The sequence below is a fragment of the Colletotrichum fioriniae genome (assembly GCF_027942845.1).
Source record: "Colletotrichum fioriniae strain IMI 355084 chromosome Unknown scaffold_14, whole genome shotgun sequence".
Taxonomy (NCBI): Eukaryota; Fungi; Ascomycota; class Sordariomycetes; order Glomerellales; family Glomerellaceae; genus Colletotrichum; species Colletotrichum fioriniae.
Genome location: NW_027076850.1, coordinates 1539732 through 1565328, shown reverse-complemented (window position 1 = coordinate 1565328; position 25597 = coordinate 1539732). Strand labels below are relative to the sequence as shown.

The 25597-nt window shown below is 52.5% G+C and overlaps 5 protein-coding genes across 5 annotated transcripts; 2 read left to right on the top strand and 3 right to left on the bottom strand.

Annotated features, from left to right (window-relative positions):
• Window positions 1–692: 692 nt before the first annotated feature.
• N0V96_010528 (uncharacterized protein) lies at window positions 693–1080 on the bottom strand (the record flags this gene model as incomplete). Its single annotated transcript, XM_053197966.1, has 2 exons — window positions 693–862; window positions 915–1080. The coding sequence occupies 2 exons, from the start codon at window positions 1078–1080 to the stop codon at window positions 693–695; spliced, it is 336 nt and encodes a 111-aa protein (XP_053044611.1).
• Window positions 1081–2226: 1146 nt separating this feature from the next.
• Window positions 2227–4214, top strand: N0V96_010527 (uncharacterized protein; the record flags this gene model as incomplete). The annotated part of the gene is made up of 2 exons (XM_053197965.1): window positions 2227–2272; window positions 2326–4214. The coding sequence occupies 2 exons, from the start codon at window positions 2227–2229 to the stop codon at window positions 4212–4214; spliced, it is 1935 nt and encodes a 644-aa protein (XP_053044610.1).
• A 10888-nt stretch (window positions 4215–15102) lies between these two features.
• Window positions 15103–17272, top strand: N0V96_010526 (uncharacterized protein; the record flags this gene model as incomplete). Its single annotated transcript, XM_053197964.2, has 2 exons — window positions 15103–15162; window positions 15254–17272. 2 exons carry the CDS (start codon window positions 15103–15105, stop codon window positions 17270–17272), a joined length of 2079 nt encoding a protein of 692 aa, XP_053044609.2.
• Window positions 17273–20564: 3292 nt separating this feature from the next.
• On the bottom strand, window positions 20565–20858 carry N0V96_010525 (uncharacterized protein; the record flags this gene model as incomplete). The annotated part of the gene is made up of 2 exons (XM_053197963.1): window positions 20565–20610; window positions 20668–20858. 2 exons carry the CDS (start codon window positions 20856–20858, stop codon window positions 20565–20567), a joined length of 237 nt encoding a protein of 78 aa, XP_053044608.1.
• A 2601-nt stretch (window positions 20859–23459) lies between these two features.
• Window positions 23460–25137, bottom strand: N0V96_010524 (uncharacterized protein; the record flags this gene model as incomplete). The annotated part of the gene is made up of 3 exons (XM_053197962.2): window positions 23460–24373; window positions 24434–24716; window positions 24790–25137. 3 exons carry the CDS (start codon window positions 25135–25137, stop codon window positions 23460–23462), a joined length of 1545 nt encoding a protein of 514 aa, XP_053044607.1.
• Between the last annotated feature and the right edge of the window lie 460 nt (window positions 25138–25597).

Here is a 25597-nt window from a genome sequence, read left to right as displayed (position 1 = left end):
CGTAGAAATACAGTATCGGCAATGCTGCCAAGGCATCTCTTGCAAGATGAGAATCATCATATGTTCGTAGTCAGGCAGCGTCGGTGCCCCATCTCAGAGCATTGATGGTGGAAGGCCGGCTTTGTGACACTTAGACAGTGCCATTGTTCTACGAGAAACAGCAGAGCCACTACAAAGGGTAATATCGAAGACCATAGGTACCTAGCATTGTAGCCCCCGCCTTAGTTAGACAATGTCTTCAAGTGCTTGTTTGATAGCTTTGTTCCGAGTAGGCGAGGTATCCGTGATTATCCTTTTCCGAATTTACAAGCTTCACAGCAGGCAGGCACCTCTTGCGCCTCGTATACTGATACATTCCAACGTCACTTGAGGCCGGCCGACAGCAAGCTGGTCGAAAGTCTCGCTTTGTCTTCAAGTAGCATCTCAAGCATCAAGGTCGAAAGAAACGGAATTGTGTAGAAATACAGAGCCCATATGTTGTAATCGTTAACGTCGTGATTTCGTAGTATTACTAGGTAGGTACAACTCTCAAAGTCCCATTCCAGGGTCTTCTTCCAAGTGTGTTGTGCTGAGTGCCGCCACTCCTCAAGTCCAGGCTGTCTAACCGCCGTTTTCAGGTCGCCTTATTCGTGAACTCAAGCGCAGCGCAGCTCTCATCTTCCATGAGATGCCTGACTGACGGATACAATAATTTACAGACCGTACTTCTTGTCCTTGTCCTCGATGGGGATATCCTTGCCAGTGGTGTTCTTGTACTGGCCGCGGATGAAATCGCTGATCTGCTCGTCTTTGGCCTGCTCAGCGGCGCTCTCGTTGTCTTGAGGACCTTGGCCGAGGAATTTTTCTTGGACGAAGTCGACAGCTATGGGTGGTGTTAGTCTTGCGATCATGTGTTACAGAGGATAGTTACGCACCCTTGTCAAGGCCGTCTTCCTGCTTCTCGCTCTCCCGGCCACCGCCAGCCATTCCGTTGAGCTTGTCCATGAAGCCGCCAGACTCCTTCTTCTCGGGTTGGTCAGCGGAAGAGGCTGCGTTGTTGTTATTGTTGTTGCCTCCAGCAAGGTTCTTGACGAAATCCATGATGAAAGATGTGTTGTGTTGACTTGTTGGGATAGATGTAGTAGTGGTCAGAAGTGTGTATCAGGATGATCGATCTTGGAGGCTTGGTTCAAGTTGGAGAAATAAAGACAGGTCAGGTTGGGATTGTGAATGGGATAGCTTGGCTACTTGTAGTTCAACTAAGGTCGCACGAGGAAGAGAGGCAGGGAACCGTCACCAGGGCGGGGAGGAGAGGAGAGGGGAGACCATCGGGAGACGATAGTGGCTTAGACCAAAGGTAACAGAGTGGTACCTTACCACCTATCTTAGCTGCATCCAGCAGGCGGGCACCATCATTTTGCCTGTCCTACCTGGTCTTGGCAAAGGCTAGTCGAGGTGCGGCAAGGAGGCATAAGATTGGGAGTCGCGATACAGCTCGCAGTTTCCCACAGGTCGGTGGAGTTACATCATCAGCTGGCCAGGGGTGCACTGACGCGGGCCAAGTTTCTGCCAGCACGTCTTGCACGTTGCGCCATATAGAGAGGCCTCAGACAGACGATGACGAGGGTACAAGTAGCGACACTCGACCTCATTGTGCAACAAGGTCACAGAGGAGAAACAAGATAAGCCTGTAAGCCCAGGTAAGACAGTCCTTAACAATGCAGCACCATGGCGCTTCTGCGGTTTGCCAAGAAATCCAAACAAGCACTTCAGCCAAGGAGTGTTGGCACACTGGTGGCTCATGGAGCTAATCCACGCTTGGTGACGTGATGGTCGCCAACCTAGGTACGGATACTGTCACTTCAGCTGGCTTCGTCCATGCCCCCCTGTTCAACCCCGCCAAGCTTGTCCAGATGTACCTTACTGCGGTATTCGTTACTTTCTCTGCTGTATCACGTGGCTGCCAACCTCTATTCAAACCCCACCGGACCTGTCAAGCCACATATCGCGGGGTTTTGTGGCGGCCACCCGTCTTGAACCTCTGTGGCTTGTGTCTGACCATGTTCACCGGCTGAGTCATCTCCGAAAGCGAGCTCTTCGTCATCAATTGAATGCTGATTGATGCCCCACCATCCCGAGCTTTAAGTCATTGCGACGGCGCAAAACGAGGACCAACAGTATCCCATCAATCCGTCATTCGACAATTCACATCTGAAATCGCCACGAGGGCTTCTCTCTGAGTTCAAAATGGCTGCAAGAAATGCACCAGATCTTCTCAAGCGACCTCTCTACGGTTCGTATTCCCTGCGACTGCTACCCCGCCATCGTCAACTAACCCAGTCGTAGTCTATGATCTTCCCCAAGAAGTCCTGACAACACTCTCCCTAAAGCCCGAAGCCTCCATACCCGAACAAGCCCCTCCGTCGCCTCCCTCGAAAGACACAGCCTCCTCCGATCTTGTCGGGTCACAGGCTTGCTCACTATGCGGAGTCACTTTCCCCACCGTCATCGATCAACGGAGCCATCAGAAATCCGATTGGCACCACTACAACTTGAAGCAGAAGCTGCGCAGCGCAAAGCCGGTATCCGAGAATGAGTTTGAAAAGTTGATCGGGGACCTTGACGAGAGTCTATCGGGATCAGACTCGGAAGAGTCCGAGGATGAGGAGGTCGACCTGGGTCGCAAGGAATCCACACTCACGGCATTGTTAAAGAAGCAGGCGACGCTCACCGACAAGTACGCATCGCCAACCGCAGATTATAATGACGGAGAAGAAGACACCATACGACGCAGAGGCAAGGGCAATCCGCCTCTGATTTGGTTCAGCTCACCAGTTCTCCCATCGAACACATACTTTGGCCTCTACAGGGCTATCCTCAGCCCTGAAGAGCTGCGCGACGAGACAAAGCTGGTGGAAATCGTTAGAAAGAAGCAGTTGGACCCAATAGCCGCACCCAAAGTCTCGAAAGATGGTGCAGCACCACCACCAGCGGCATACAAAGGTCCTCACTTCTTCTTGTGCATGATTGGCGGTGGCCATTTCGCCGCCATGGTCGTAGCATTGCCGCCACGACAGAACAAGTCTTCCGCAGGCGCAATGAATCGCGAAGCTACTGTACTTTCCCACAAAACATTCCATCGATACACGACTAGACGAAAGCAGGGTGGTTCGCAATCAGCCAACGACAACTCCAAGGGAAATGCCCACTCGGCCGGTGCCAGTATCCGTCGGTACAACGAACAAGCTTTGGTGGATGATGTACGCAATCTTCTCCAGGAGTGGAAGGGACTGCTTGATACATCTGAGCTTCTCTTTATTCGAGCAACGGGGGCAACGAATCGAAGAACACTATTCGGACCGTACGATGGACAAATTTTGAAACATAACGATGCGAGGATACGAGGGTTCCCGTTCAGTACACGAAGGGCGACACAGAACGAGTTGATGAGATCTTTTATTGAGCTCACAAGACTCAAGGTCAGGGAAATCAACCCGGAGGACGAGATTAAACCGAAATCAGACGCCCCTACTCCTGCAAAGACTGCCGCCCCGAAGCTCACGAAGCCGAAGCTTACAGAAGAAGAGGAGACTGCATTATTACACACATCGCAGATTCAGGCGTTCATCCGGCGCTCGAAACTTCCAGCTCTACTATCCTACCTCAAGACAAATGATGTGTCTCCCGACTTCCAATTTCAGCCGGCAGATCAGAACCACCACTCACCAACACCCCTCCACTTGGCTGCTCATCAGAATGCTGCGCCTCTAGTTCTCGGCCTCATTACGCGCGGCGGTGCATCTCCTCTGGTCACCAACAAAGACGGCAAGACTGCGTTTGAACTCGCAGGAGACAGGTCAACAAGAGACGCTTTCCGGGTCGCGAGATCAGAGCTTGGCGAGGACAAGTGGGATTGGGAGACCGCACGCATACCAGCACCTCTTAGCAAGACGGATGCCGAGAAGCGTGACGAGAGAGATAGAAAGGAGAAGGATGAACAGGAGACGGCAAGACGGCGTGCCGAGGAAGAGAGGTTACGGGTCGAAGGACCCAAAGTTGATGGCAGGAAGCCAAAGTCTGGCGGTCTGGCGGCTATAGCTGCTACTAAGACGGCACAAGAGAAGAGGGTGGAGGAAGCTAGGGGCCTCACGCCGGAGATGCGAATGAAACTCGACCGAGAGCGGAGAGCTAGGGCAGCCGAAGAGCGCCTCAAGCGCATGCAGAATAATTCATAGTCGTGATGGTCGTTGAGTGCGCTCTCAACGATCTGTAGCTCATATAGAAGAGTCTGAGCGATTTGTACATGTCGGGATGGCTCCTGAATTGACAAAATAATGACATATCTGATCCAATTGTTTCTCTCTGACATTACATGATGGTTGTAGAACAAATACGATTGAAAGTTTCCGTCTGGCCATTGGAGTGTAGTGATTCCACACGTTTCTCGGTTGCAGTGTTCTCGATAGTAGACTGACATCAAGACTGGCGATTTGTGGAAACCAGTAATCTTGTTTCGAGAGAACCAAACTCTTCGAGTTGGTGTAATTCTTTCAACGTCCATTCTCATGGTGTATCTCCATATTTTGCGCCGGTACCTGTGAAGAGAGAAACCCTGACTTTGCCCCGAGAAATGAACATCATGATCTTGCTAGTATGTCTCACGGCAGCCCGAGATTCGAAAGCGGCGGCATATAGCTGGGTGTTATTCAGTCTTTCGGTGTAGAGGTTTCCACGTCATGTCTCGTTGATCATGAAGCAGAATGATGATATTGGAAGATGAAAATATGGCCAGCCAAGACATTGATATCTAGGGACACCTGAACCGATGATGGGCTCACGGTGTCTAGGAGTTCTCTCATCTCGAGCTTGGTCACTCTGTCTGCTGCGACTTTGGTTTTACAGTCCTTTAAAGGAGTGTCCTGGTCCTCTGTTGGGCAAGTCAATGATCGTCAGGCAGGTTTCAATCCAGCGTCTTTGTCTATACGTGGCGGGGCCCGAGAATGAGACCTTCTGGAGGTGCACGATCAAACATCGTTGGTTTATGACAGGAGCTCTGCAAGACTAGATGGAATTTACATTCTCTTTATAACCTTGGGTTTTTTATTATTAATGTAAGCTTCAATATCTTTAAACATACTACGTTGCCAAATGGAACACATCTATCGTTTGTGATCATACGCAAGCTTACAACTGTTTAACTTACTATAAATCACGATTTCTTTTTGAGAAGATATGTTGTCGTGTCAGTCAGATACAACACGGCTTGGAACCCAACTCTTGACGACCAACATCACCACCACTAGCCCCGGAAACATCCGTCAACATATTGTATCAAGCATGACCGTAAGCCAAGCAACACGGCCATCGTCGGCCATTGAGAATCGTAGCCAGAGCCAAACGAATTTATAAATATCCTAAGGGTAAACAATCATCAATCAATCAATGTGAGGCAAGTGATATCAAGATCTCGACCGAGCCGAGGCGTTTCCACCGCCGCCATCATCGACATCCAGAAACAAACCTAGACAGGTTCGCCGTTTAGGGAAACAAGTGTGCATTTTCTTCTAAGCTGTAAATGTTTCCACAGAAGGGCCTTGCTCTTACTCCAATCTACGGGCATGAATGACGGCGACGGCACACCATAGGCCTTGAACCTCAATATCCCACACGAAGAGTCAGATGCAATCAAGAAACACTCTTAAGAGTAGCCTGCATCGTTTTCGTCCACGAGTATTCTGTGAGTATCCATGCCATACTACCTCGTATCTTGAAGCCTCTACCGTGAAAACCCATGTTTCACTTGACGCCAAACAACGCGAGACAAGTTTTCGATTGGCAAAGCCACCATCCGGAACTATACGATAACTCGCCCGTATTCCCCAACACGCCATGTCCGTACCAAACAGATCCAATCCTCTCTCTCAAACGGGGTTTCACGACACCCAACACCTAATTCTCGGCCGACACGATCCCAAATCGTCCAAAGGTGCATACCAATTCGTCCTATTCTCCGTCAACTAGGTAGGGCAAACCCTTCAAGCAATGTCTCTCACCACCCGAAACACATCTTATCCCACAAGCAGACTTCATCGCGAGAGACTGATCACCCGGGACGAAAAAAAAAAACACCTGAAAAAAACACCACGCAACTCTCACCTCGTATCCTCTCCAAACCCACCTCTTCGAGTCTCTCGACCGCTTATACGACCATTGTCTTACACACCGAACCACAACGCCTCTCCACAAAATGTCAACGTCAATGCATCAAAGACAGGCATACCCACAGGCTACAACCGACCGCAGAAGTTTTACTTTTTTTTTTTCTCTCAACGTACGAGGTCGTAAAACCTCTCGTTGCTTATTCCTCTGAAACATTTTCTACCAAGGGCCACCACTGCTTCACTGTCCACCCACATCAACGATCCCGATCTTGCCGTGAAATCGTACTTCAGCCTCCCCCCAAAAGGTGTTCCCAAAAGGTACCCTGAAAACGGTCGGGTACCTGCATTAGATCCTAAATGAGACAAAAGGTGACTTCAAATTTGGATGGGAACGTTGTAGAGGCATGTGATGAATGCAACGGCAACGCAGCGAGACCCGACTCACCGAATCTACAACCGTCCTTCTCCCCCGCGGCCTCCGTAGCTTGACATTCTGACATTCAGGCTCATGCAACGGTTCCCGCACGTCAAAGTAAAGCCGAGAAACAAGCTCCCCTCGACCGATAACTCGCCGACGTATCACAGACTCGCCCTACAAGCATGAATGATACCGAATGCCATCTTGCCATCAACTCCCATCCAACCCACCACAAACACAGCCCTTTCCCCCTTCTCCAGGAGTCGAGTCTGCTACACGGGACAGCGATGGGCATCTCGAAAAGCCGGCAGCACGGGGTATCCGTACCCGCCTTCATCACGGCAGATCGCCATAGTCGAGTTGGCGATCACACTTGGCCAAACTAGCAAGAGCAAAATAAACAGCGTTCCGTTTCACAGCCACCTCCTCGAGCCCCGCGAGGGTAGTGTGTCCATATTCGTAGAGTACTATAGACAGAACCTAGAGGCTAGAAAGGAAGGAAAAAAAACTAGATTGATGCCCCTGTCTGCCGAAGCGAAGCCGCGAGCGAGCCAGAGAGAGAGAGCTGGCCAGCAGGAGGAGGGATACCGCGACCAACGCCATCGAGCCTCGTGTCATGAAACCGAACCATCCCCGCCCCCACTGGCCGGCTCTTCCATCGCTACCACAATTCGCTCAGTCTCTCTGCCAAACCCATGATATCCATCTCGATATCCGTATATCTCCCCACAACGGGAGGGAGGGGACAACCAGGCAGATAGAGGGGGAGTCAACGAAAAGACCCGTCATTCAACCAACATTTCACCGTCCGCATCGCGTTTGTGCGGAACTGCCGGGGAATTTCTCTCTCTCTCGACGAACCAGCTTCACAGCCACCCTATACGTCACGGCAAGGCTCGCATAAAGAACGCGATGCTGAGTTCGGATTGTACATTATGCATGTTTGGCGGGGTATGACATCGAAACAATTAGGGATCGGAGGCCTAGGAGATTTTTTTCTTTGCCCCTTTGCAAGAGTTCGGATGAAGTGGTCAAGAGCTTAACATCAGCTGAATGGGATGAATGGGATACCCCCGACTGCCACGACTGCCACTGGCAAAGAGGACGGTGTTAAACGCGGCTATTGAGCAGGATCTTGACTCGCGAAAGATCAAGACGATATACTTCGCGGGAGTTACGCTGACCTTGCCTCCCGTTTACATCGTAGGGTGATGTTGAAATATCGAATGGCTTGGCACCGAAGAACCGATCAAGTGTCTAATGGGAGGAATCCAATCGGTATTTTAACACTCGATTCTTTCAAAACTTGGGGTTCGCACGAACAAAGGCCCAAAACTTGCTGCTGCTAACTGAGAACCAGTGACTGAGTGTGAGCCGCGCTGGCACGAACAGGAGGTTCTCGGGGATTTGACAACCCTGCTGCAGGGGTCGGGCCATCGAGTACCTCTTTGGGATTTCAGCGACGACCCCGGCCATCACCGTCAGGGTTGCACCGTGGAAGACACCCGCTGGAGCATAGCAAACCGGAAGGGGTGGTCCCTGTTACGGACCTGGCCTGTCTTCCGGTAGGTGCCAGGGCAACAAGGGAAGCGAACAGCCGGCCATCCATCGCGGAGTCGCGGTTGTTGCTGGATTTTTGGGGTGGACTGTCCGCCGCGAAAGGGGCGCCGGTCCTTGTGCGAACAAAGGCAAGCCCGGCAACGGAGGTGCATCGGAAGAGCAACGATACTCGAAAGCGAAGACGGCTGGCCCTTGCGTTCAATTGTCTTGTTTGGAAGATCCTCAAAGTGCCGAGGAAACAAAATGCAACCTTGACAAGAGAGGTCGCTGAGAATAGAAGCTCAGGCGGGCCTTGGGAAATGAGAAGAGGTAAGAAACCCAGTGAACCATATGGCTAGAGACAAGACTCCAGGTCACGCCAACGGAACCAGGCGATCTCATGATCGGGACCGAGCCGTGATTGCGTTCTCTCTCACAAACCCCCGTTTTGGATGGTCTGATTTCCTCTTTCGTCCAGGCAGGTATTGAACCAATCTGCGGGATCAATGATCGACGGCGAAGACGGGGCAGATGGTGTGTGTTCTGGGGAAGGCCGCGAAAGCTCCGGTCCACGGATACAGTTGTCGATAATTGATTGGACTTTCAATATTTCATCTCGATAGCGACGACAGCGTTGGCAACGAGATGAACGGCACGGTGTTCATCCTCTTCTCGGATACCGGCCTGGGGAGGAAGATGAAAACTCAATACTAGAGATTTGGTATTGAGTTTTGGAGGTCTCGGACGATTCATGACGGCAGTGCTGGCCGATCTCCAAGCAAAGCCAGCGCTCGTTCCAACGATAGACAGTTGGTCGCAATATCCAGGAACGCCTGTCGGGAGTCACTTTCCACGGAAAGGATGGGTCCTTGATGCCCATAGCGCCGTTGTCTGTGAGGGCGGTCGGAGTTTAGGGGACCACTGCGGTCAGTTATGTCATCCAATCCCCCCCCCGGTCAGGTTAGGTCAGACCGTCAGGCCCAGGCTCACGGTCCTCGGGCGGTATCGGCTCAAGACAGGCTGCTCGAGCCTCACTATTTTGTCTTGGGCCTACCCGTCAGAAATAAACAGTCATCCGGATTGTGAATACGGATATGGCTGGAAAATTTGACAGCTCTAAAGCAAGAAAGAGTGTTGTTTCAGCCATACGCGAGTGGAAATTGGAGGATATCTTGAGGACCTAAAACGGAGGAAAGACGGTTGTATTGCCGGCGACTTTTGGCATGGCTCGTGTTCTCAGATTCAGGTGAGCGTGCCTATTTAGGCAAAGCCCCCCGGCTGACTCGGCTCTTTCTGGCCTGGTGAGCATTCGATAGGGCAAAAGGCCGACGTCATGCTGGCAGAATCAGTTACTCTTCTGTAAAGTCGGTTGCGAATAGATGATGGATTGGGCGCCAGAGCAACCTAGAGTCGTATGTGTCGACGTTTTTGTCAATGATGGGAAATATGACCCGAAGCATCGCTGCCGGGAGAAGCATCTGGATGGACTGCACTGTAGACCAAACAACTGGGCTTGTAATTGCATCTGGGCATAGCCGCCTGCCTCTCAACAGTTGGCGACGTCGTCTTTAGCCGTTGACGAGTTGTCCCAGGTAGAGGTTTGCTTGCGAAAGACGCGACAGGTTGTGGTGAAAAGCAGTGTGTCTCGGTAAGGCGCCTGGCATCCCGCAGCCATCACATAGTGCCGCGCGGTCTGGCCAGCGCTTCTCGAAGGATTGCAGACTGCATGGCCTCTTAGTTAGGCCCGATACGGGTCCGGCCATCTTGCAGCGGTTCGGCCACCCACCGAAGAGAGAAAAGGATGCTTAAATCTAAAACGAAATCTAAACCGAGAAAAGGTTGCAGTTTGGCGATCCACACACTTGAGAGGAGCCGCCGAGCAGCCTAGAAGCTGTGGCTGTAAATCGAGAGCGAAACCACCGCTGGCGTTACGTTGTCGCTGAGGTTGCAATAAGCCGTTATGTCGCCCTGATCATTGGGTCCAGCTTCCACAAAGAGGTAGACTGATAGCCCACATTCGGATTGGTTGGCTTCGGGTGGCTGACTTGGTGAAACAAACCGTTTCCTCGGAACGAGCTCTTGAGATGGCAATCAGGCCAAGACACTATGGATGACTCTTTGGCCTGTTATTCTGGAGCGTTCGAAGGCCAAGCATTGTTGACGTCTATTGACGTGTGATTTTGCAGTTGAACCGAGGTTAGACAGCCGCACAGCGAGGAGGGGCCCTTCGCAGGTCTACGAGGCTCGCGGCGATAACCAGTACAGAGATCCGTACGCTGAGCCAGAATGAAGCTGGCGAGCAGACCATTTTCGGAAGCAAATAGAGGTTTAGAGGGATGAGTAAACATTTCCGATAACTAGTTGCGGGCCGTTCGTTTTGGTTCATCTGGACCGGTTGGCCGAGCCGCGATATCTTGGCAATACTTTGTACGTTGGAATTGAATATACCCAACACGATATAATATCGCTTGACAGGCGTGGCAACTAGACTGGGTCCTAGATCGAACGATTTGAAGCGAGCCTATTTTTCTCGGAAGAGGGTAGGCGGCATGGCAGCGCAGGGAGCAAAAGCGAGGGAGAGAGGTGAATCAAACGGAAGCGAACAATACTCAGAGCTATCGTGGAGCTTCTGGCCAGAAGGTCTGAGCATCGTCGACTAGGATGAGAATCAGTGCCGATGGATTTGGGCAACAGGGCCGACAGGTCGCGTCATGATCGGGTAAAGCGTGCTTCGAGGATTTGGGACACCCAGGATCCCAGGTGTTGCTGCTCTTCTCTGAAGGGCATAGCCTCACGGGAATCCGGCGTGCCCTTGCTGACAGACTTTTTTCTTCGGGAGCAAGGGGTCCAGGGTAGCAAGATGGAGAAGGATTGCGATCGAGGTGGACTTTGGATGCAAGTGTATGACCATCTGGATGTGGATTGATGCTTTTTCCTTGCAGAGTTGGGGTGGATGGAGTCGGGCCTCGAGGTGAATGGATGTTGAAGTGGTGAACCAGGGGGAAAGGAGAGGCGGAAGGACCACGCCGTGAACAAGGCGCCAGGGGCACGAAGTGGAAGTGAAAAGTTGTGGAGTGGATGACCCCGGGCGAGCAGGGGCTAGAGGGAGGAGCAGGGGAGAGGAAGAATCCCCTCCTTTTGGCAAGGCAAGGCAAGGTAAGGCAAGAGGCAGGGGGGGAGGGGAGGATGGCAGGGATTCAAGGTAACGTCGTGGGTTGCCCTTTCCCAAGAGGTTTCCTTTCCGCTGGTCATTGATTGGCTCCGAGGTACTGTTCCTGCATTAGCGCAACGGAGAAGCTGGCGCTGTGGCTGAGCGTTTCAACTTGGACTGGGCAAGGGGCCCCTCGCTTGGTGGGAGAAGTCACCAATGGAGAGGATGCAGAAGACTTGAGAGGCTAGGAACAGTTCAAGGGAACAGACAGGCGGCAAGGAGTCGGGATGCAAAGCAATGAGTGTCACTGTCAACTGACAAGCAGAAAGCAGCCCAAGGTAACATTCTGGCTCTCAAAGGAGCCGTTGTTCGGAGCATGACAGGACAAGATAGGTCATGGGCGGCAGGGAACTACCTAGGAAGTTGAGTTGATTCGATTCGTCGAGTAAGTACCGCCGTAAGTGTCTTTACTTCTTGAGGCTTGAGTTCAGGTAAGATACGCATACCGGTACGGATGCGTAGGTGCGAACAAATTGTCTGTTGTCTCTTTGGGAAGGGCGACTTCAGATGATCTGGCAGCTGTCATTGGCTGGCCCCTTTCCACCGCCATGAGCTTCTTTCGTCCAATGCTTCCGTCCTTCAGGTGAGAGTACCGACGGGAGGTACACCAATGGGCCCAGGTGTCTATACACGGGTACGCAGAGTGGTCCGCGTATTGTCGACTTCCATCTATCTGGAGGGCTAGGGTAGGACCGTAGGATGGACCAAGAATTAATCTTGCTGATTGAAAATTTGATAACGAATGTTGGCAGTCTCCCCCGTCTCTAACTGTCGGCATCTGTCTGCAGAGACGGTCCATAATGAGATAGAGTGAGGCTGAGATGGATGCGGATGCGGATGCAGGCTGGAACACGGTTAACAGCATCAACCTTTCGAATTAACTTTTGGTGACCTTTTGCTAGGCCGAAAATACACACGGGTAATGATTACGTGCATCATCCAGTGCCTCCATACCTGGCTTGCCGCCGTGTTGATCTTCAAAAGAGCCCCAAATCGCTGGATGGGCTGACGTTAGGCGCGGAGGCCAGCGTATCGAGGCATCCTGGGACATCCCATCCACGCCGTTTATTGGAGGGCGAAAGGCGGCGGCGAGTCCGTTTGAGACGCCCAGATTCGCCTTAGTTCAACCCCAGAGACTCCAGTCCGTAATAATCCACGATTGGCTAGACGTAAAGTACTTTACTGTGTAGTGGGGTCTTTGGATGGATGGATGGATGGATAGCGGGGCGGGCACCCGAGGTCTTTCTTTCTGCCCCTGACTAAGGTAAAGTAAAGTAAAGTAAAAGCCACCCACCGAGGGGGAAAGAATTGGTGCACCCTTGGTGTTGCAGTGTTCTGTGTGCAGAGTCGCAACTGACAACCAAAAAGTGTGTGAAGTTGCAGAGCGATTACCAAATAGACTGGCTAACAATGAGCCATACCCAATACGGGATAATTTACAGTTACAGCGAGTCGCAGATGGCAAGCCACGGGGTCACTTAGATCGGGGTAGGCGCCCGTTGTCCCCTCAAAAGATCCAATAAAGGCGTATCTAGGTACTCTCTTCTGCTGGAGGAGATTCAGATTCCCTGTGGCGTCAAGCCTAGATTTCAGACCAAGCCCAGCGAGAAAAAAGCAAGCAAGCCTCTGGGGAAGAGTAGCGCAAACGGCCAGCCTAGAACTGCACTCCAGACTCTCTACCTTCCCACAGAATGAAGACTCCAAAGGTGCATCTGTCTTTCTTGCAGTCGACAGTCTGCAGAGTGCAGACTGCAGGGGGCTTGGAGAAGGAGGCAGCTCGCAGCTTGGGCCTTCTCACGTCGTCGGCGACGGGGTCTCTTTGGGTAGGCAGCCCCTGTCCCTGCTCTTTCCTGTTCCTGAACGGGACAGCATTGGATGGCAAGGGGGGAAGGTCACCAAGGGTACGTACTCCGTACCTGATTACCTTACCTTACTTACTCACTTCCTTACCGCCCGAGCGTCACGGCGGCGGCAAAACAAAGCGCAGAACTGGCAGATGGCAACTTTGCAGTTTGCATCCTTCACCACTATCCACGAACCACGAAGCAGCCAGTCAGTCAGTCAGGACTCGGTCTACCGTCATGTCTAAGACAAGACAGACAGACTACCTGCTGCACCTCGCTCCCTCCAAACCATCCGAAAGTTGCAGACGGCGGCACCAATGCGTACGCACCGACCTCATCTCATCTCCATCCGCAACTCACAGACTCGACTCAACATCTCACCCTCATCAAGCCCAGCCCACCGATGCTGTCTGGCTTGTCTTGCATTCGCTTCCCGTCTTTTCCGTCCGCCCATGGCTTTGACGGATCGTCGACACCTTCATCTCGAGCATAACAGGCGGTGCTCTTTAGTCTCGGTCCTGCATCAACCGCCATCTCCACATGGCGTCCGTGTTGCTATTCATGAACACTTCTCTATCTCGTCCTCGGCCGTAGCATATCGTCATTGTTCACAAAACACACATCCCCATCTTCCCCCTAATCTGACTAAACCCTATGGCACCGCCAAAGCAACTGCGGATCTCTCCAATTAAGCACCATCACACGGTTATGCATGAGCATGAAACTCAGCCTGGTCTGCGAGCATGAGCATTGCCTTTGTTCCGGAAGGCTGAGCACACTCAATCTCAACATCCATCACTTCCAATTCGTCAACCATGTGCCGTAAGCTCCATGTAGTCTATGGAGGGCCTCCGGGACCTGAGCAAGGAAACCACTGTTCGAACAACCATTGGAATAGAGAGAGAGAACACACACACACACACACACACACACACACAAAGAGAGAGAACCATCGGGCTCCAGTGAGTCCCGTCCTCATGCTCAAGGATCAAAGGGGTTGTCCAGGGGCTGCAGTGCCCAAATGCACCCTTCTCCGTCTGTTCCTGGCTCCGATCCAAGCAACAAGTCGCTCGAATAGGAACCGTTCAACCGCCCAGGTGCCGGATGGGAAGAAGGCAGTGCTGTTTCTGGCCCCCTCCTGTAATCCCCCGTCTCCCAGCCCAGTCTTCAGTCGAAGCACCATCCAGCGGTCTTGTTGGAGAACCAACCCCTGTTGGCGGATAGCATGGCCTTCCAAGAGGCCGGCATCAAACCCGGCTTCGCTTTGCCTTGCCTGCCATGCCCTCCGGTGACCTCTCCTCCTTTAGCCTCCATCCACCCATCCCATATCCACATCTGCGCCCACCACCGCACCACGGCCATCCATCAGCCAGTCCACAGGCCCCCATGCCTAGTGCAAGTGCTGTCCACATCCATGGCCATGCCACGGGTCCGCTGTACCTAGTCCGTGCAGCACGGCCTTGCACTTGCACCTCCTGCCTGGATCCACCCCGTCTCCGTCCCTCATCCCCGTTCGGTCCTCTCTCTCAGTCTGCTCACTCAGTCAGTAGTCACTCTGTCTGTCTGTCTGTCTGTCTGTCTGTCTGTCTGTCTGTCTCCCACCCCCCTCCAGGCAAGTCGCCTCCTCAGGTGTGTGAGTGAGAGAGAGGGTGAGGGTGAGGGTGAGGACTAGGAACCTCACACCCAACCATCCCCAGTGTTAGGAGTCGTCGTTCTTGTATATAGACTCTTCCTCTTCCCGCCCATGTTTACTGTTTCGATTCTCATCCTCATCGAACATTCTTTCCTACTTTCGTTCTATCAAACAACAGTCCATTCGCTTTCTGAGTGTAAAGTCATTCGCTTCTTTACTCTCAACTTAATACCAACTTAGTTTTTTGTTTCCTCTACTTTCACTAGAACAAAGTATCTCACTCTCACTCAAGAAAGAATCCTCGTCCATCATTCAAAATGAAGAACAGCGTTGCTCTTCTGGCCCTTGCCGCCGGCGTCAGCCAGGTCACTGCTACCGTAAGTTCTCAAACAACAACTCCACAGCCAGATCTCATCATGAGATCTCGCCTACTTTTCTCTAGTCGGTGATCACTAACAAGCTTTACAGGGCTGGAACAAGTTCCCTTCCTTCACCTGCCCCGAGAACACCGACAACAAGTGTGACGACAAGCAGAAGGATGGTTTCTCCTGGGGTGACTTGAACACTGGATCGTTCAGCAACTACGGCGGTTTCGACTTCAAGGGCTGGACCTGCGGAAGCGATTTCTCCAAGCGCGATCTTCTCGCTCCCCGCACCTTCGGCAAGGGCAAGGTCATTGAGGGCTCTTGCGGAAGCAAGAAGGAGACCTCTCCCTCCTTCGGCTGTGGCTCCGGCACCAGCTCCCCCGACAAGTTCTCCATTGTCCACTTTGACGTCTCCGTCGAGTTCGACTGCGACCTCGAGTTCCACTATGACATGCCCGATGGCTCCAGCTGCAAGCACCGCTCGGCTTGCTCCAAGTCTGGAACCACTGTCAAGAACTCCCAGTGCGGTGGTGCCAAGAACGTCACCATTGTCTACCCTGAGCAGCCCTCCAAGCCCAAGACCACCTGCGGTGTTGGCATTCACACCATCAGCTTCGACTGCAGCCCTCCCCAGACCACCGTCCCTCCCAAGACCAAGACCAGCTCTTTCGCCATCGCCACCACCCTGAGCACCAAGACCCACGACAAGCCCGTCAAGACCACCTCCGAGGCTGAGGCCACCTCCACCGCCGTTGTCCCCTCCGTCTCCAAGCCCACCAAGCCCGTTGAGGAGACCACCGAGGCCACCAAGCCTGCCACCACCGGCCCCTCCAAGGAGACCGAGACTGCTCCCGTTCCCAGCAAGGGCGAGACCACCTCCGCTGCCCTCCCCTCCATCTCCATCCCCGCGGATTCGACCACTGCCGTTGTTCCTTCCGTCACCAAGCCTGCCGAGACCCCCATCGTCTCCAAGCCCACTGAGGAGACCACCAAGCCTGTCGAGTCTGTCCCCGTTGAGTCTGTCACCAAGCCCGTCGGCGGTGAGACCACCTCTGCTGCCCTCCCCAGCGCCTCCGTTCCCACCGTTCCCGTCAACGGCACCCAGCCCGCTGAGACCGTCCCCGCGACCGTCCCCGCTGTCCCTGAGACCAAGACCACTGTCTACGACACCACCTCTACCGTCTACACCACCCGCGTCGAGACCGTCACCTCCTGCGCTCCCGAGGTCACCAACTGCCCCGCCAAGTCCCACGCCGTTGTCACCGTCACCGTCCCCGTCTCTACCACCATCTGCCCCGTCACCGAGACCTTTGTCCACACCCCCGGTGTTCCCTCCAAGCCCGCTGCCACCCAGCCCGCTGGTGTTCCTTCCCAGGGTGTCTCCTCCCAGAAGCCCGTTGCCTCCGTCACCGTTCCCGCCGGCCCTGTTGAGACTCTTCCCTGCCCCGATGTCGTTCCCCAGTGCTTGAGCACCTGGATGTTCTCTTCCGGCTGCACTGACAACTCTGATGTCAACTGCTTCTGCCCCGACTCCAAGTTCGTCGAGAACGTCTTCTCTTGCATCTACTCCTACGGAGCCAGCGACGAGATCATCTCCAAGGCTACCCAGTTCTTCCAGGGCATCTGCGCTGCTCACATCCCTGAGAACCCTGCCATCGTCACTGTCCCTGCCACCATCACCACCGCCATCACCGTCTCGGCCACCAAGCCCGCTGCCACCAACCCTGCTGAGTACACCACCGTGACCGTTGACAAGACCATCGTCGTTCCCTGCGTCACCTCCGGCACCACCGTTCCCGGCTCCTCTACCACCGCCATTATCAAGACCACCCTCGAGGTTCCCCACGTCTCCTTCGCCACCAACTCCGCCTCGGTCGTCGTTCCCGTCCCAGCTCCCTCTGCCCCGGCCGGAACTCCCGTTGCCCCCGGCGCGACTGCCTCTTCCCAGGCCCCGGTTGCTCCCTACCCTACCACCCCCGCCGCCGGCGCCAGCAGAACCACTCCCGTCGGCACTGGCGGTGCTGCCGTCCCTACCACCACTGGCGTCGTTGTCGCTGGTGCTGGCAAGACCACCTTCGGCCTCGGTGCCGTCATTGCCATTGCTGCCCTCGCTGCATTCTAAGCTGGGTAACATGGCTGCTTTCTCCCAACCCCTCTGCTAAGATGAAACTTACTTGAGCGCGGAGGAGAAATGCTACCCCTCAAAAATTTCCTTACTGTATCAAGTCGCTGCACGCACACAAATCTGTAATCTACAAGCCCGCAATTTTACATATCATTCTTACGATCCTTACGAAACAAACACATTGCATAGGTGGTTTTTTATAGGTCTGGAAACATTCGGTGTTAAAAAGGCTCTATATTCCCACATTTATCTCAACTTGGCCGCGAACTTTTAGAGCGCATCAGAAAAAAAGGGTGTTGGAAGATTTTTTTTATACCCCTTGGCTTGTTGGATTAATACTTAATTAGCTAGTTCCTTTCGAGAGGAATACAAATGCGCTCTACAATGACTTTTTGGTTCCCGTTTGCATCGTGATGTGTTCCATCCTCTGAATCAGTATTCAAGTGACGAGTTTGTAATAGTTCTATTAAGTCCCAGCTTGATCGTGCTTATTGTTGTGAGTAAGCGCGCACCCACTGACCGTAGAAGTCGGGATGAGTCATGTGACGTTGTAGTTGAGACGACCCCGGAAATGAGCCGTTGTAATGCGATCGAATCCCCTTTATCCCATAACTATCATAGCGTAAGGTACTTACATAGGGGGAGGGGGAAACCCCATCTTCATTTTCGCATAGCTCTCCGTGTTGAGTTGATGCTCACTCAACTTGATGAAAGCCAGCTCAAGTACGTATACCCAGAGTCATGTTGTACATTAGCCCGTTGGTTGAATGTTCATGGGCTCGCTGGAGAGCATGGACCCCTTTCTCCCCCTTTTCACAAAGACCGAACCACGGTCATCCATCTTTGAGGTTTCGATGTACTTGATTGACCGTATCGCCTGTCCGTTTGAAGAGGGTTATTTTCTAGGTATTGCCATTTCTTGAATAGCTTGAAGTTGGGTCTGTTTCAGGGATGAGATATATACTGGCGCCACATCGTTGCAAATTTGTATGTCTCCAATAGACTGCTGAGGAGTTGACGATTTGCGGGGGCGATTCTGAAATGCCATGTCTCTGGTTATCATGAACTCCGTTTGGGGATTGGAAAAAGGTGGATGATTCCTGTGGAAGAGTTCTTGGCTGTGCTTGAGGGTCGGTTCGGGGTCTGGGGAGTTGAATATGCCCCCCACCCTTAGAGAGCCCAGCCCAATCAGTGAGTGTATGACACAATTTGTTGAAAGATGGCCTACACTCACGTAAGTTGCATTCGGACATAGGACGAAGTACGGTGGAAATGGCTGGTTCGAGCTATCTAATTCGACTTCGCGACATCCTTGCCTGCAGCTTGAGTTGCCTTGGCAGGCTTGTTGGCGATGAACTTGCCAGCCTTTCAATCGATATCTACGACGGGATGATTTCTCCATGATTAAAACAAGTCGAGAGTGGCATAGCGGAATCGCCAGAGTCGGACACTCTATCATATCGAACAACAACTGCATGTTACCAGGAGTAGTCACCTGGGGCAGCTGTCTGGAGTTCGCACCGTTGTAGCGAGGTGAAGTTGAGAGCGACATCGAGAGGAAATGTTTTCTGAAAAAGAAAAAAAAAACGCTGTTTGGCCACCGACTGAGGTAAGCGATCTAATCATGGCCAGACATCCACCCATTTTGGAGACTTGTGCTTCAGAGAGAGCACCAGTTAAGGAGTCGGGAACGCTTTCCTAATCGTTTTGATGAAGGCGGTGTTCCAATGGTCAACCATTTTCTAGAGTTTGAGGGAGTTTTCTTACTCCAGTCGATCATTTCATCCAAAACTATCGACTTGATGGCCAGAAACGTCTTTTCTGGGCTCAAGGCCTCCAATTCCATTCTACAGATTAGGATCGCCGAGGTTCTTACTTTGGCCAATCACTTGAGAGCCATCACAGTTCACCCATGTTTTATTTCACCCATGAAACTGCTACTGGTTTGCATGAAAGATGAATAGACATTAGACTATTTAAGCCACGAGATCAGGTGCGATGAATGAGACAGTGGAGAAGCCGCTGTGGAGGATCAGAAGTCGGCGATTTGCCTTATTCTGAGCCTTGAAGAGCCGATGTACGGTATCACAGTAAAAACCTAGCTCTTCCTTCTGCAAAGCTGAAATCATTGGTGCTACGACATTCATTCGCCGTTCGTTCGTCAGCACCGGCCCGAGAAGTACGGCAGTGGCCCCACTTTTGCGGTGCCTCGGTCCCGGCCTGGGAGACGACTTTGCACATGCCTCGGAGTCAAACCCCCTCCAGGCCGTCCAACAAGACCACCCGCCAAAGGTAAATATTCTCGACCTTTTACCATCGTTCCGGATACTTCCATCAGGCAAATAGAGAGTCATTTTGGACTGTGCTTGATAAAGCGTCGTGCGCGATGTTGCGAAGCGATTCGTGTCTTCTTGTCGTAAGCCTTTGATTTTGCTGGCCGTTTCCAGTGTAATCAACCCAAAAGGCTGCCGAGGCCCCGCCTTGACTCCAAGCTGAATCGACTCAACAGCGAAAACGAGGACATCCGGTAGTTGGTACCGGCGGATGGGGGTGGACCCTCTCGGAAACTCGGCGCCGGAGCTCTCGGAGAGTATAAGTCGACCAGTGATTCTTCTTCTGAAATTTGGCGTCTCGTTAAACACTTGATCGTAAATTATGTTGTGCTGTTCATGATGAGTTCAGTCGACACCAAGCCATCTGATGATGTCGTGACGCCCGGGTAGGCTTTTACAAGCCAGCTCAAGCCGGCGGGATTGGTGTCTCAGGGAAGGGGGGTTGTGTATCCACTGTGGCTCCATGCCGAGTCATCAGAGCTCGGCGGCTGGAAAGATGGCTTGGATTTGTTGCGCGCTTCAGCCATGAAATATGGCTCTGGTGCAGTTTCTGGCGGAAGAGATGTTGCATTTTGTCAGCGTGCGCCGGCAGTGTTGCCATACATTTGTTGGTCTCACTTGTGTCTGTCTTTTTCTGCCTATCAAAAGATCAAATCTTTCAAACAGCGCTTAATGCGATTAACCGACGTCGCAGAGGGTAGAAGAATCACAGGAGATGTCATACCCTCCGTAACACACCCAACTTGTAAGACGGCCTCGTGCAGAGTGAATTTTGCTAGGAAAACTGTTTAAGATGGAATCTGATAATTCATTGACGCTAGAACACTCTGTCTACATGGCCAATCCACATCTCACGCTAATCTTACAACTCACTCGCTCGCTATGCAATCTCTAATGCTCGTATCACTCATCCACCCCTATCGTACACTTATCCAACCGCTGATCTTGTTCTGGTTCTATTTCGTAGCGCAAGCAGTGTACTTTTGGGCTGCATCCAGCGAGCTATTCCCATGTTAGTGATATTCCTCATCAATGCTGCACCTCCTGATTCCAACTTACCAAGCAGTAATGCACGCGGCGTCCTTATTGCACTTGTCGATGCAGGCAACCTGGTCGGCTGCTGTCTGCGTCTCACAAGCAGCGATGGCACCGGGGTCCTTTCTAGCCTCAAGAGTTGAGTCGATGGGAGAAGTAGGTGCGGCAGCAACCATGGTGGCGGCGAAGATGGCGAAGACGGAGGAGAATTGCATGATGATTGTTGAGAGTGGTAGTGTTTTGGTTTTGTAGTATTCTTGAATATGAATTGAGTAGCAGGTTCTGCTTGAGTAACTTCTTCTCGAGTAGGTGTAGTAGTAGTTGGTAGTTTATAGACTGCTTGTGATTGACAATTTGGTGGATGATTTGATTCTTAAAGATGTTGTTTGAAGATGGGTTTGCTTGATTGTTGTTTGCTTGTGTGATGATGAGGAGTACGAGACAGTAGATGGAGTGGGAATTTCACCCAGCTATATACATTTTTGCAAATCACACCATGGCCCAACATCCTTTACAGACGTTACCGCGATCGACTCCAGTCTAGGAGACCGCTGGACTCGCAACCCTGAGTCAACAGGATGCATAGTCCATGCCCAGAGACCATCGCAGGGCTCAGCCGACTGTGTGTGTGCCGGACGTCACTTCACGGGAGACAGGGGTGTCTGACAGCAATGACAACCGCAATGATGTAATGCCACGACCACCTTGTCCCTCTTCTTCTCACTCACTTCAAAGCTTCAAGATCGTAGTGGGGACCGGCCGATTGCCTTCAGTTCCCCGTATTCGGGTCCAGCTGCGGTCGTCCGGGGTCTTCCCCTGGAAGGTCTCCCGATTTGCGTGCCTCTGACTCCGCAGGGTCCGGATCAATGACCTGCGGTTCCCCCCTCCTACGTAGTAGTAAGCAAATGCCTTCTCGCGATCGGCTTCCGTATTAGGCAACTAGAGGGAAGTTTGTTGGGTGTAAATCCACACAGGCGCTGTCCGGCAGTCCGTGCATAGCCTCCCGATTCCCTACGGCTATTCATGCAAAGGCAGGAAAACATCAGACGACACAACTTGCGGCTGGCACCTCGGCATATCTTTCTTACTGCGGGTCGGTCTGTGACGTCGCGCAGTACCAAGTTGAGTTATACTTGAGACGAAAACGAGAAAAAAACGGCCGACTGGAGGAACTCAAGCAGGCTCCAGAATCCAAAAATCGTTGGGCTTTACTTCCTTTGGTCATGGTGGAGAACCACACAAACCACTGCCTCGGGACAGCCTTCTCGTGCGAACAGCTGAAAGTGGGAATTCCCGGAGTTATGTGGCCTATTTATCCTGGGTTAGGTGACGTTGAGGAGAGAAGGCGGATACCGTTCAGATGAGTTTTCTCCGTCGATGCGATGCGGCTTCTAGACCGGACCCCGTTGCGAACGACTACGTCGTGAGGCTTGCGGTGGCGGAGCGGTGACGTTTTTGCGAACTCTGAAGAACTGTAATGGTGCCGGGCTTTGTTTATTGCCGAGCTGATGATTATGGGATCTGGATGGCGCCGATGAAGTCTTGGCCGTGATGGTTGTGTTAGCATCCCATGGCTGTGAAGTGGTATTCTACACTCTCTTGCTACTTTACATTGTGACCCCTGAGTAGAGAAATAAGTCTTATTCTCACTAACTTTCACATCATGACCCATTACGCCAGCAATCACCTACACCCCATGACAGTAAACCATCCAATCCCAAACCCGAGCAACGCAGATCAGGTCATAGTCCGTCTTTATAGCCCCCTGACCTATACTTAGTCAAGTAATCACCTGTAAAGAAAGCCTCACTAGCGGTTTCCAGAAGTGACGATGAGCAGTGGAGCGTACAGTAGGGTTAGCCTTCCGATCCAGAGAAAAAAAAATACGCATAACGTTTAAAGTTACCGGGGACGATTCCCGAGTCTTCCACGGCCATATACGTTTCAATGCGCCCCCCGGCCACGTCTCTCCCTCCGAGGTGCCGAGAATTTGTGGGCCGCATCCGTTTAGTCCGGGGTACATGTGATTGCCCGCTTCGTCCGGGGCCCATATGTTCAAAGGTGATACGGCGGTGCGGAGGGCCGGATGACGGATATGAAGTATAGGTATGATGTGTGGGACTCGGGATGGCTTGACGTATCTGGTGTGACGACAACCACAACTTTAGAGGAAAATCGAACAGACCTGGGTATGTCGATCAATCAGGAGACTTATTGCAGCAAGCGTTGGTCAAATGATGACATGGCAATGTCGGAGAACCTTAAGATGGCGAGTGTAAGGTCGCCCATATCGTAAATAAAAAAACTGGTGTGACTCGAGATAACATACCACCGACCCAGGTGACTGGATAGATCCACAGACATGAATTGGAACACTGCCTCCGGTTGCATGGAGCCGCCAAGATCAGTGGAAAAGCCCAGAGAAACCCTCGCTGCTTGCTTGTCACCTCTCACTCGAAGGAGGGCGAGGAAGGTAATCCTTTGCTTTAAATTTTAAATGTTTGTAATGTTTGCTGACAATCCAGGGCCGATCTGTCTCGACAGGCCAGCCGAGCTATGACTGATAACATTAAACTGGTAAGTATGTAGTAAAATATAATGGTATGTGCCGATTAAGTGGTCACCGAGCTGGCGTGAAATCTTTAAATCTCGCCTTCCCCACTTCGCAAATGCGCTGCCATCAAGCGTCGTAAATGCCAGAATATACCGCGCCGCCTGCCCGCACAACGCCCAAAAACTTGAAGTACCAACCACGTCTACCTTCGCTCCTTTTTATGAATGTAATGTTGTTTGCTTGTTTTTCTTTTCTTGTTCAACTAGTCGCGTCCTGATTCGCGTCCAGAGTCAGAAGCGTAGTCGTCAACGAGGCTTTGCATCTCAACGTCGTGTATCCTGCGATTCTGGATGCGCTTCTCCATGGGTTCAGCTTGCTCGAGAGAACCACGACGGCCCCAGTTGCGAGGCTGGCGCTTGAGGAAGGCACCGACGGAGCCCAGGTAGCCCTCGTGACGGAGAAAGTAGGCCTGCTTCTTGCCTTGAGACCAAAACTTGATGGCGTAGCTGAGGGTGTTGATTGTTTGTCTGTGTCCGCGAATGAAAGACCCCCCAAAGTAGATGTGGTCCAGGTTATGGATTTGCGATTGGAGGAAGGCGATCTGGCCAATGTTGTTGGATATCGCATACAGCAGCGAACGCGAGACATCTGCTCCAGAGAAGGGCTCTTCTGAGGAGTGCTCCGCGGCTTCGTGAGGGCCATCTTCAGGCGAGCCTTCCGGTGGCGGAGATGTGTTCTTGTTATCGCCATTGTGCAGTCCACCGTGGTCTTCTGCTTCGTTCTCGGCTGTGCGCTTCATGCGGAAAACCTTGCCAAACGATGATGCAATTGTGGTGCTTTTGAGGCCAATCTTGCCGTAATCTCCCCCGTAAATGTCGCCGACGAGCATGTCGACTTTGGCATTATCCCCTCGCTCTGACAAGTCGAGCATCTCGTCAAAAGTGCGAGCGCCTGTCAGAAGGGAGAGCAGGCCCCAAAGCGTACCACCGCCGAGCGAGGTTCCGCCGACACGTTGGTATTGGCGCGGCCCTGAGACCTTTAGCATCGAGACGCCGGAACCTATGTTGACGAGGAGGTAGGGATAAATGTTTTCTGAAGGTGAAACAAAGTGCATGGGGTCGGTTTCGCTGTAAGTGAAGACTTCACGGGGTATCTCGGTAATGAAGAAGTCGAGGCCTTGGAGGTAAGTTGATTAGTAACCATCAAGCATGCGCCGAGGGATTTGCGAAAACTCACCAATTATCAAACACTCCATCTCTTCCTCGCGCAACACGTCTACGCCCAGGACATCCCGCATCTTGTCGTAGAACTTGAAGGCGCCGCCTCCCGTCGCCATAACACTCAATTCGTTCGGTTGAGAGCCATTGAGGGTCTGCTGCTTGTCCTTAAGGTGGCGCATGAACTCAATGCAGTCGTCGATGCGATCGGTCTCGAAGTTGAGAAAGTTGAGACGACCGCCGGGCTCAGTGGAGTGCGCCTCGCGCGTAAAGTAGACGAGCTTGATCAAGGAGCCGCCAATCTGCGCAAATGAGGGGATTAGCAACTAGACAAGAAGGAGGAGCAAGTACGGGCGGGAGGGAGCAGTCGCATACGTCAACGGCGATGTGGCTAACGACGGCATGGTGGTTGGGCAGTCGGATATCGCTCGTCTCGTGGTGGGTCGGGGAACCTCGGCCATTGCTCCTCGGAGAACTCGAGTCCGGATCGACGATAAACGCGCCCTTGACATTGATGCGGACGGAGCCCGGCCGGATTATGGTGTTGTCGATTTCCTCGGTGCTCGTCATTGTCCGGGCTCTGGTGCGGATATCGGCGCCGGCCAAGACTGCAGGCTCGGAGGGGTTGTGTTCGCTGTCGATGGTGTTGTTGAGGGTGTTGTCGTTGTCTTCGGGTCGGGAATCATCTATGGCAGAGCCTCCATGATCAGGCGCGGGGCACATGCTCGGTCTTTATTTGGAAGTGTGCGTGGTCGTCCGGCGCGCGGAGGACCAGACGGAAGGAAAGAGGTCGGGTGGCTTGGGACGGCGCAAGTTATGAACTTGGGGAGGGTCCAAGAGCTATGTTCGTAGCCGTTCGCGAGGAGCACGGAGGACGGGCTGGGGAGGTTGCGTCGGACGGTTGTGCGGTTGTTCGGTGCTGGGCTGGTGTCGGCGCAGGGTTCGCCTTGCGCTGGGCGTCAGTTCGCTTCGGAGTTGAAGGAGGGGGGGAAAGAAGCTCGGTGGAGGACAGAGAAGAGTGTTTGTCGAGGGCTTTGGGATTGTGGAACGCACTCGACGATTTTCAGTTGAACGTGACTGGGACCCTGGGCCGATAAAGCTGCCAGGCAAGTGATACCTCACAATTTATTAGTACCTTACCTCAAGTTACCCCCCTCCTTTTCTCTCCCCTCCAGCGACAAAA